General features: G+C 43.2%; 1 protein-coding gene across 1 annotated transcript in view; it reads left to right on the plus strand.

The window, feature by feature from the left end:
- GTF2F2 (general transcription factor IIF subunit 2) overlaps nt 1–6,021 on the plus strand; it is a 167,501-nt gene extending 161,480 nt beyond the window's left edge. Inside the window, exon 8 of the mRNA XM_032150814.2 lies at nt 5,449–6,021. Coding sequence (XP_032006705.1) covers nt 5,449–5,568 — 120 coding nt within the window. The 3' untranslated portion in view covers nt 5,569–6,021. The remainder of the gene's footprint in view (nt 1–5,448) is intronic.
- Nucleotides 6,022–12,233: the final 6,212 nt, after the last annotated feature.

Consider the following 12,233-nt stretch of genomic DNA (forward strand, 5'->3'; position numbering starts at 1 on the left):
TCAAAGGTGTATGTTTTTAATGAACATCTACAAATTTAGATATAATTGATTTATTATTATGCTTATCACTGAAATGCCTGATAAGATGAAATGCAGATTAAGTCCTCCATTCGTTTGACAGAGCAAGAGAAGAAAAGATGATATGAGAAATGGTAGGGGGTGGAGGGACGGAAGGAAGGAGCAAAAGACTAAAATAATAGGCTACTGTGCCTTATGACTCTCTATGGGTTTGTCTCAGTCTTGGGGGCCAATTAGGAAGTTGATCCGTGGACTTCTGGCTTTTTGCCCACCACAGTTTTAACTTGACCCACAAATGCAAACAAACATCCTAATCACCTGCCCTCTTTGGTCAAGTATGTGCCTTGCCATTTCCTTCCAAGAAAGCTGTGATGTTCTATTCCTTATTTCTCTGCATTCAGACTTGCCGTAAATTCTCTCCCACACATCCTTTTGATGAAGAATTGCTGGACCTGAGCCAGTTTATTCAGATCTTGTGCTGCAGCTCAGCACATAGTCTGTAATAAGACATATCCCCAATCGTATGTGACATAAAAGCGATCTACTCAGTTCTAGAATCCTCTGTTTCAAATACAGATAGACAAAAGATTTAATTGGAAAGTCACTCAATATTTAGAGTAAGTAAGAGGAGGAGAACTCCTTTCTCTGGATCTCTACACAGAATTGCTGTTCAAATCAAAAGATCAAATATCTATCCTCAAAGAACCTAATATCTCTATGCAGGCTGTGTTAGGTGCCCCTTCTCAGTGGTCTCGTAATACCCTGTACACATGCCTGTGTTATATTTTCTGATTACCTGCCAATTTGCCTTTTTCTTTTTCTTTCTTTTTTTTTTTTTGAGATGGAATCTTGCTCTGTTGCCCATGCTGGAGTACAGTGGTGCGATCTCAGCTCACTACAACCTCCACCTCCCGGGTTTAAGTGATTATCCTGCCTCAGCCTCCTGAATAGCTGGGACTACAGGAGCCTGCCACCACGCCCGGCTAATTTTTGTAATTTTAGTAGAGATGAGGTTTCTCCGTGTTGGCTGGCTGGTCTTGAATTCCTGACCTCAGGTGATCCACCCGCCTCAGCCTCCCAAAGTGCTGGGATTACAGGCGTGAGCCATCACGCCTGGCCTAATATGCCTTTTTCTTTGCCCCCATCCTCTGCACTAATCTTAAACTGTGAACTCCGAGGAGAAGAAAAACTGAGTGTCTACCATTCCACCTGGCACATTGTAGGTGCTGGAATAAATGTTTGAGTGAATATATGAATGTTAAAAAGAGAAATAAGATTACCAAGTAATTTTCAATCCTGGTAGAACCTTTAAAACCTCTTCTTCAGTTGGCTTTGTCACCAACAATATTTTAGCACTAAAATGCAGATTTTAGTAATAAATAACATTCAAATTCACGTAGTACAGTTTAGACAGTAAACTTTTGTTTCTCAAACTAGATCACTGCTTGAGTTCTAAAAATGAACTGTAATTTGAATGGTCTATTTTTATGGACCTTCCTAGTGATATCCCCCACCACTACCCAGCAGTCCTCTTAGCTGCCTTGTTAGTCTTAAGCACACCCTATTCACTTTGCATAAGTACACTGAGTCTCTGTGATGTGCACGCAGGCACTATAACAGGAGCATGTGGCCGGGCGCGGTGGCTCATGCCTGTAATCCTAGTGCTTTGGGAGGCCTAGGCGGGTGGATCACGAGGTCAGGAGTTCAAGACCAGCCTGGCCAACATGGAGAAACTCCGTCTGTCCCAAAAATACAAAATTAGCCAGGCGTGGTGGCACATGCCTGTAATCCCAGCTACTCGGGAGGCTGAGGCAGGAGAATCACTTGAACCCAGTAGGCGAAGGTTGCGGTGAGCCAAGATCACGCCATTGCACTCCAGCCTGGGCAACGAGAGTGAAACTCCCTCCCCACCGTCCCCCCGCCCCCCCCCCCAAAAAGGAGCATGTGATTTAAGAGGAGAGCAAGGCCTATAAATAAAGGATTATAATAAGAGCTACCATCGAAGATTGTGCAGTGTGAAATGTAAATCTAAGGTAAGGCTGTTAGAGAAGGTTTCTCTGAGAAAGTAACATTTGAGCCTAGTCTTAAAGAATGAGGGGTCCAGATATGAGGAAAGGAGATAAACATTACAAGGAAGGGAAACAACATTTGGGAAAAACCCAGAAGCACGCAGATACAGAAATGGGAAGTATGTGTAAGGGGAAGTGTTGGAAGATGAGGCTAAAGGGAGAAGGCAGACCTGAGTGGATGCCTACAAAGGCGTTTGGAATTTAATGTGTAGCCCAAACGGGGAAATCATTAGAATATTTTAGACAGAGGAAGGACATGTGCTCTCTCTGTTCTCTTTCCATGTCTTCCCTTTAGAGATTTTCCCTTTAGAGACCTTGTTTTTCCCTATCGTCACTACTACTTTCTCTGCTAATGTTTTGTACCTACTTCCCTGCCAAGCTAATGTATTTGATTAGAGTAAAATGGTCTTAGGTTGCAGTTTAGAACATCCTAAAAATCAGGAAGTTTGTGTCCCCTACCCCCTGATCACAGGACATTGTGACCCTGATTGCATTTTGTTGCTTGAGAAATTGAGACTATGATCATCTCATTCCATTCTTATAGTTACAAGGAAAAAAGAGTGACACCTTCGTTTATAAAAAGAATTCCATATGTTCTACTAGATTGCCAAAATGAGGGTGGACATGAAAACAACTGAATTTATACACTTAAGACTTTATTAATATTTTTTGTGTAACCCTTTTTAGGGTTTTCATTTTCTGGGCCTAGATTATAAATGGGCACACTAGACTTGAAGTCAGGAGAGCTTCTTTTCTATGGAGCTACTAAAATGCTCCTGGCAATTGTTCTTTTCGTTTTTGACCCATTGCAGTGCATCCACAATTGTATGGTTGTTTGTGCAACATCGTCTTAGCTAGTCTCATAATAAACCATTCTTTGGAATTTTACAAAGATGTCATTCTTGGCACCTAAACAGAGAATCATTTGTGCCTAACCAATCGTTTTCCATTTATGAATCCTGTTCAATTAGAAAGTAGTTTATGAACGGTGTCCTGTTTTTTAAATGTAATTCGAAATAGCAGGTGGCAGACTTGCATTTTATATTACCTGGATATCTCAAGCCTTTATGCTTACTCATTCACACGGGTCTGCTAGTGAAGCCAACTGTATAAGGTGTGGGAGGCAAGCAAGCCTCGGGGGAACCCAGGGCTCATTTGGTTCATTGCTGCCATCTGCTGGGGCTTGGCTGCTGGAATGGGAAGGCTGCCCACGAGAGAGCTAAGCCATCCTGAAGGAACCTCTGTATAGTTCCAGTACTAATCAGCTATTATGTTTCTAGGTGACAACCTACCCCTAACTAAAAGGACTTTATGAACTCTAGAGCATTATATCAGTCAGTGTAAAGTGGCATTAGATTATGTTGGTAACACGTACTCTCCAGCAATGATGAGGCTCAGAGAATGAAGCAACACACTAAGGACTCAAAGATCCTAGAGTATCAGAACTGGAAGAGCCTTAAGCCAGATGTGGTGGAACTTTAGTATATAGTTACATGAGTCGCCTAGGCACTTGTTAAAATGCAGATTCCTGAGCCTAGCCTAAGAGGCTTTGATTCAGTAGGCCCAGGTTGTGTCTTATTTAACAAGCTCCCCACAAGGTTCTGATGCAGGTAGTCTAGCACCACGCTAGAGAAAAGCACTACCTTAAATATACAGACAAGAGCTTCTTAGCCATTTTTCTTATTAATGCCTCATTTCAATCAATAAGAAAAATTACATCTTCCATCAATGGGATGAGTCATCATCATACCGTAACTAGTTCTTTGAAGCACATGCACACAAATTATTGTTGGATTGCTTTGTTCTGCAACAACAACAAAAGAGTCGCTTTAAATAATTATCTTGGCCGGGTGCGATGGCTCAGGCCTGTAATCCCAGCACTTTGGGAGGCCGAAGTGGGTGGATCGATCACCTGAGGACAGGAGTTCAAGATCAGCCTGGCCAACATGGTGAAACCCCATCTCTACTAAAAATACAAAAATTTAGCTGGGCGTGGTGGCATGTGCCTGTAATCCCAGCTACTTGAGAGGAGGCAGGAGACTCTCTTGAACCTGGGAGGCAAAGGTAGCAGAGAGCCGAGATCATGCCACTGCACTCCAGCTGGGGCAACAAGAGCAAAACTCCATCTCAAAATAATAATAATAATAATAATAATAATTATTATTATTATTATTATCTTTCCTTTCTTCTCCAAGAAGGAAATTCTGTAATTTATATTGGTCAGCTTATTGTGGAATGTTTTTTGGCCTTCAGCATTGGCAAGCAAAGGTGAAGTTTCATATTACACTTAACATAGCCATCATTTCCATGACCATAGTAATCATTTAGTAAATGTTTGTTGAATTTTCAGGGACCTAAAACAACATAATATGACTCTTTTCTTTGGAGAAGCCAAACACAAAGCTGCTTCCCTGATAGTTTTAGGGGATGTCTTCTTATCACTTTTTTTTTTTTTTTTTTGAGACAGAGTTTCACTCTTGTTGCCCAGGCTAGAGTGCAATGGCACAGTCTCAGCTCACTGCAACCTCTGCCTCCTGGGTTCAAGTGATTCTCCTGCCTCAGCCTCTCTAGTAGCTGGGATTACAGGTCCCCACAACCATGCCCGGCTAATTTTTGTATTTTTAGTAGAGAAGGGGTTTCACCATGTTGGCCAGGCTGGTCTCGAACTCCTGACCTTAGGTGATCTGCCCACCTCAGCCTCCCAAAGTGTTGGGATTACAGGCGTGAGCCACCAAGCCCGGCCTTATTATTACTTCTTACTCCCTTATCTTTGTTGGCAAGCTTGGCTAAAGTCCAAATAGTAGTAAATACAAATAACAACTCTCCTTCTTACATAGGAAAAAATAAGTGGGTGGCCCAATAACAAATTTGAGAACTCACCTTAGAACTGAGAATTCTGAATACCTGTCATATGCTTGCTTGATAGAATATTCTCAGAAATGTTACTCATTTTTTATATATGCTACTGCTCCTGAAACTACTGGTTTCAGTCTGTGAACTGAGCCCGTTAGCCACTGAACTCAAGGGCAGGTTACCCTTGGTGTACCGTGTCACATTGAGTGAGGACCAGTAATTTTTTCATGTATTTCTTCTAGTGTTTTTTGTGGTTTTTTTGTTTTAGCTTTTAAGTTGTTGGCATTCAGGACTTTCAACCCCTTTAATGCACATGATCATATATTTAGTGCAGTTACCATGCCGCACATGTAGAATCAAAAGGCAGTTTATTGAACCTCCTTATAGAGAAATCTTGCTGAGCTTTTAGGAGCATAATTTTTATGGCTTGCATATGTGCTTTGGCATATCATCTTATTTTAAGTTTTGTTCCCTGCCTTATTTGTTAGGGGTTTTGTTTTTGTTTTAGGTGTACCTGAAGGAAATCTTAAAAGAAATTGGTGTTCAGAATGTAAAAGGGATCCACAAAAACACATGGGAGCTGAAGCCAGAGTACAGACACTATCAAGGAGAAGAAAAGAGTGACTAAGAAGACTCCTAGCCAGCATGCTAGTGAAACGACTAGCGGCGATGCTATGCAAAAGGCGCTGATACTGGAAGGCTTGAACACCGTATGTTAATAGGGGTTAAGTGACAGTACTTTCATTTCTCTCGGTAAATTTTTTAAACCTGTAATTCTTGTAAAGTTTCTTAACTGTTTTTTTGAGGAGAAAGAACAAATTTATTTATAGACTTAACTTGTATTAAACCAGATTATTCACAATAGGAATAGGGGTTGGAAGATTAAGAGGGTTTTTCTTAAATATTAGCTTTTAATGTGTACAATTAGGAAATGTTTTTTAAATGAGGACCCTCTACCCTTGCCGTATCTAAGGAGCTGAGGTAATACAGATCCAAGGAGAATTGTTTAGCAGGAAAAAAACAGTCAACTACAGAAACTCTTAAAAGGAATAAAAACCCAAAGTTCCTTATTTTGAAATTGTCCAAGAACAAAGTGGTGTTTTTCTTTTAAACAGGTGATCATGTTTCGTGTTCATACTCAACATTAATAAAAGGAGAGAGTTTGTAGTGAAATGGCAGTGTTCATCATTAGCTTATTTTACCGTAGTGATGCTGAGATGGGAAATGTGCAGAATCATGGTCAATTGATGTTTCTTTTATTTGCTTTTAAGATAATTAGAAATTAAATATCTTTCCAAAATTTCAAGATATGTCTCCCCCAGTCAGATTATAAGCTTCTCAAAACTGGCTTGCCCCCAGAGTTGTACTGCTTACCCAGCAGACATGTATTGATCATCACATGGCAAATGATATCAGCAAATCAAAAGAGGGGCATAGGGGTCCAGCCGAGACAGAAAAGGTTAGTTTCAATTCCTGGGGCATTAAAATGTTGCTTTTCTCTTTTTCTTTAATTAATTTTTAAATGAAAACAATACACGTATATGTTAGTTTTTTGTAGCACAACACAATATTATATATTAAGCAATCCAAAATCATACTATCAAGACCATCAAACAAAACAAACAAGCTTAAGTAAACTAAGCAAGCACAGGGAAAAGTTGTTTTTTCACCCGTTCATTTTGTCATCTGCTTCTAGATGCTGCAACCAAGAAGTAGCAAGTGCCCAAGTTACCATAGTGTTTGCAGGAAAAAAAGAGAAAAAAATAATAAAATAAGGAAGGAGCAATGCCAAAAATTGAAGAAAATGTTATATAATTAAAGCCAGGAGATATCTATCCATTGAGAAAAACAATTTTTATATTATTTGCTTTTAGCAGCAAAGCATTAGAATTCTGAGATTGTTACAGCACTAAGAAGATTTTTATTCTTGTGTACACACTGGAAGATAAAATTCTGAGTAAAGAGGGTGTTCCCATTCCCCACCCCACCTCAGATTTTCTTATGTACAGGCCAAATGTGGTATGCCCATCACCTTCTAGTTCCTGATGACTGGAAGCTCCATGTCAGGAAGCCCGTGGATAATGGTCTGATAAATCTATATAGAACTGAGAATTCTGGATACCTGCCATGTGCTTGGTTCATAGCATGTATCTTCCCCAAAACCTTGTTTCTTTATATATGTGTTACTGCCCTGAAACAGATTTGTGTCTCCTCTGCTGATGTCTTTTGTTTTGGGGACAGTGCCTGCCATATTGAACGAGGTGGCTGTGCCACAAGAGTTCCCAGGGCAGAGCTGTGTTTTATTTGAAGCTGTGCTTTGGTGTTTTTGTAAACTGGTTTCTTCTGCTTCTTTTAGTTGCCTGTTACCTCAGCACACCTGATTGCGTAAGCTCGAGTCTCTTAAACACTTACCTCTTCAGTAGGATACATAATTTAGGTGCTAGACTGATGCTGTTTCTGATTACGTGTTTGTTTGTTTGTTTGTTTTTGAGACAGAGTCTTGCTCTCTGTTGCCCAGGGTGGAGTGCAGTGGTGGTGTGATCTCGGCTCACTGCCACCTCCATCTCCCAGGTTCAAGCGATTCTTCTGCCTCAGCCTCCCAAGCAGCTGGGATTACAGGCACATGCCACCACACCCGGCTAATGTTCGTATTTTTAGTAGAGACTGGGTTTCACCATGTTGACCAGGCTGGTCTCGAACTCTTGACCTCAAGTGATCTGCCCACCTCAGCCTCCCAAAGTGCTGGGATTACAGGTGTGAGCCACCACGCCTGGCTTAAATTGCTTTCTTATTTAATGTTAAAATGTGGGTGCTGGCCATGGAGGAGGTTTTCCCTTCCACCCAGGTTCCCTTACACTTTTATTTCAGGACTCTCTTACTCTGACAAACAGACTTTTGACAAAGATCAATAAGTAGGAATCCTAAGCCCTTATAGACTGTGAGAGTGAGAGAAAGACGGATAAAGGAGATGCACACCTCTGGCAAGATGTCACATCATAAGACAGGAAGGCCTTTTTTTTTTTTTTTTTTTTTTGAGACGGATTCTCACTCTGTCGCCCAGGCTGGAGTGCAGTGGCGCGATCTCGGCTCACTGCAAGCTCCGCCTCCTGGGTTCATGCCATTCTGCCTCAGCCTCCCGAGTAACTGGGACTACATGTGCCCGCCACCACACCCGGCTAATTTTTTTGTATTTTTAATAGAGACGGGGTTTCACCACGTTAGCCAGGATGGTCTCAATCTCCTGACCTCGTGATCCGCCTGCCTTGGCCTCCCAAAGTGTTGGGATTACAGGTGTGAGCCACTGCACCTAGCAGATCTATCACTTTAGAAGTTACTGTGGTAGCCAGGCGCAGTGGCTCACGCCTGTAATCACAGCACTTTGGAAGGCCAAGGCGGGCAGATCACCTGAGGTCAGGAGTTCAAGACCAGCCTGGCCAACATGGTAAAACCCCGTCTCTACTAAAAATACAAAAATCAGCTGGGCATGGTAGTGCATGCCTGTAATCCCAGCTACTTGGGAGACTGAGGCAGGAGAATCACCTGAACCTGGGAGGTTTCAGTGAGCCAAGATGGCACCACTGCACTCCAGCCTGGGCGACAGAGCAAGACTCCATCTCCAAAAAAAAATAAAAAATAAAAGTGATAGATCTTTAAAAAGGGAACAGATTGCACTCTTTTATATCATGAGCAGTTCTTATGGATTTCAGCACAAGTACAACTGTTTCTAATGGTCTGTGAGCAAATTTCTTTGGAAGCTTATTTTCATCATTGTTGGTACATATCAGTGAAGTAATAGTAAACACTTATCAGGCCGTATGTGCCTAACAGTATGGTAAGTAGTCTAAAATATTATCTCATTTGATCCTCACAATGCTGAGTGGTTAAGTAATGTCCATTTTATGGAACTATTTCCTGCCTAGCATACCATCGTGAGTACTGCCTGTAATCCCAGCACTTTGGGAGGCTGGAGGAATTCTACCCATGGCCAAAATCAGAGTCTACTTTCCCAGAATTCTCTCTCCCCACCCCATGTCACCTCCAAACCAAGAAAATGGAGCTGATCCCAGCAAAATTGTGAAGGAATGGGAGTTTGTCTTTGTTACCCCTCCTTGAATCCTGACACCAAACTCCTCCTATCCACAGGATGAAGACTAAACTTCCACCCTCCTTAAATCTTGACACCCAAACTCCTCCTATCCACAGGATGAAGACTAAACTTCCACCCTCCTTAAATCCTGACACCCAAACTCCTCCTATCCACAGGATGAAGAATAAACTTCCACCTTTAGAGTCAAGATCCTTTCGCTAACAATGTAATCTCTGTGACACTTAAGTACCTTGTAGAGGCCGGGCACGATGGCTCACACCAGTAATCCCAGCACTTTGGGAGGCCGAGGCGGACGGATCACAAGGTCAAGAGATTGAGACCATCCTGGCCAACATGGTGAAACCCCGTCTCTACTAAAAATACAAAAACTAGCTGGGTGTGGTGGTGTGTGCCTGTAGTCCCAGCTACCCGGGAGGCTGAGGCAGGAGAATCACCTGAACCCGGGAAGCAGAGGTTGCAGTGAGCCGAGATCACGCCACTGCACCCCAACCTGGCGACAGAGCGAGTCTCCGTCCTGCCGTAAAAAGTACTTTGTACAGAGTGCAGCTTTAGAGTGGACTCGATGATTTAGACCTCTGCATGGTTGAGGCTCCCAATGCAGTGTGTTGTGGGGAGGGGTGCTGAGCTGAGAAGGGAGCTGCAGACATCACCTGCTGCAGATCACCTTCACCTCATTGGCCATTTTCCCTAGCATTTGTGTGAGAGAGTCCAGAAGATGATGAAGTGGCTCTCTTTTTTATTCTGTTTGCCCTTTTTTCTTTTTTTCTTTTTTTTTGCTGAGACAGGGTTTCACTCTTGTTGCCTGGGCTGGAGTACAGTGGTGCAGTCTCGGCTCACTGCAACCTCCACTTCCTGGGTTCAAGCGATTCTCCTGCCTCAGCCTCCCGAGTAGCTGGGATTACAGGTGCCCACCACCACACCTGGCTAATTTTTGTATTTTTGGAAGAGACGGGGTTTCGCCATGTTGGCCAGGCTGGACTCCTAACCTCGAGTGATCTGCCTGCCTCGGCCTCCCAAAGTGCTTGGATTAGTTTCTCTGACATGAGTCCAGAGAAAGTTCCTGAGCGTAATATCATTTTCTTTTTTTTTTTTTTTTAAAGAGATGGTGTCTCACTATGTCACACAGGCTGGAGTGCAGTGGCAGGATCATGGCTCACTGCAGTCTCAAACTCCTGGGCTCAAGCAATCCTCTCATCTCAGCCTCCCAGGTAGTTGGGACTACAGGCATGCACTACCATGCCTGGCTTTTTTAAAACGTTTTTTGTAGAGATGGGGTCTCCCTATGTTGTCCAAGCTGGTCTCGAACTCCTGGGCTCAATTGATTCTTCCACCTCAGCCTCCCAGAGTGCTAGGATTACAGACATGAGCCGCTGTGCCTGACTTAGTGTCATTTTTTTTTTTTTTTGGAGTCACTCTGTCACCCAGCCTGGAATGCAGTGGCGCAGTCTCGGCTCACTGCAGCCTCCACCTCCTGAGTTCAAGCAATTCCCTGCCTCACCCTCCCAGGTAGCTGGGATTACAAGCACCCGCCACCACGCCCAGCTAATGTTTGGTTTTTTTTTTAGTAGAGATGGGGTTTCACCGTGTTAGCCAGGATGGTCTCTATTATTTGACCTTGTGATCCACCCACCTCGCCCTCCCAAAGTGCTGGGATTACAGGTGTCATTACAGGTTGCAGTGAGCCGAGATCATGCCAGTGTTCATCCTGGGCAACAGAGGGAGACTCCATCTAAAAGAAAGGGAGGGAAGGAAGGAAGGGAGGGAGGGAGGGAAGGAAAGGGAAGGGAAGGGAAGGAAGGGAAAAAGAAAGAAAAAGGAGGGGAAGGAAGGGAAGGAAGGAAGGGAAAGAAAGGAGGGAGAGAGGGAAGGAAGGAAGGAAAAGCAGGGGCTTTTATCTCATTATGTTACAAACTAAATTTTTATGTTTTTATTTTTTTGAGAGAGACTCTCACTCTGTGGAAGGAAGGAAAAGCAGGGACTTTTATCTCATTGTGTTACAAACTGTGTAAATTTTTATTTTATTTTATTTATTTATTTTTTTTTTTATTTTTTTTTTTTTTTTTTATTTATTTATTTTTTTTTTTTTTTTTTTTGAGACGGAGTCTCGCTCTGTCACCCAGGCTGGAGTGCAGTGGCGCGATCTGGGCTCACTGCAAGCTCCGCCTCCCAGGTTCATGCCATTCTCCTGCCTCAGCCTCTCGGAGTAGCTGGGACTACAGGCGCCCGCCACCACGCCCGGCTAATTTTTTTGTATTTTTAGTAGAGACGGGGTTTCACCGTGGTCTCGATCTCCTGACCTCGTGATCCGCCCGCCTCGGCCTCCCAAAGTGCTGGGATTACAAGCGTGAGCCACCGCGCCCGGCCTTTTATTTTTATTTTTGAGACAGTCTCGCTCTGTTGCCCAGGCTGGAGTGCAGTGGCACCATCTCGGCTCACTGCAAGCTCCGCCTTCCAGGTTCACACTATTCTCCTGCCTCAGCCTCCCAAGTAGGTAGGACTATAGGCACTGGCCACCACGCCCAGCTAATTTTTTGTATTTTTAGTGAGATGGGGGTTCACCGTGTCAGCCAGATGGGGTTTCACCGTGTTAGCCAGGATGGTCTCGATCTCCTGACCTCATGATCCACCCGCCTTGGCCTCCCAAAGTGCTGGGATTACAGGCGTGAGTCACCACGCCCGGCCTAGAAACTGTAAATTTAAAAGGACTTTTCAGATGCATTAGCTTTCAGTTTAACTGGGTTCTATTAAGTCATTTAGTCTAAAATGTTAGGGCTTTCAAGAATGATTTTCTTGTGTACCGTATTTTTAAATGTTGAAACTTATATTTAAGTGGTCTCGAGGGTATAAGCTTTTTTAGTGTGTTGTAGAAGTGTAAGTTCACCAAAAGAATATGTTTCTGGACTAAAAACTATAATCTGGCAGCCATAAAAAATGATGAGTTCATGTCCTTTGTAGGGACATGGATGAAGCTGGAAACCATCATTCTCAGCAAACTATTGTAAGGACAAAAAACCAAACACCACATGTTCTCACTCATAGGTGGGAATTGAACAATGAGAACACATGGACACAGGAAGGGGAACATCACACACTGGGGACTGTTGTGGGTTGGGGGGAGGGGGGAGGGATAGCATTAGGAGATATACCTAATGCTAAATGACGAGTTAATGGGTACAGCACACCAA

This window comes from Hylobates moloch, unplaced genomic scaffold (assembly GCF_009828535.3).
Source record: "Hylobates moloch isolate HMO894 unplaced genomic scaffold, HMol_V3 SCAFFOLD_4, whole genome shotgun sequence".
In the NCBI taxonomy this organism is placed as follows: Eukaryota; Metazoa; Chordata; class Mammalia; order Primates; family Hylobatidae; genus Hylobates; species Hylobates moloch.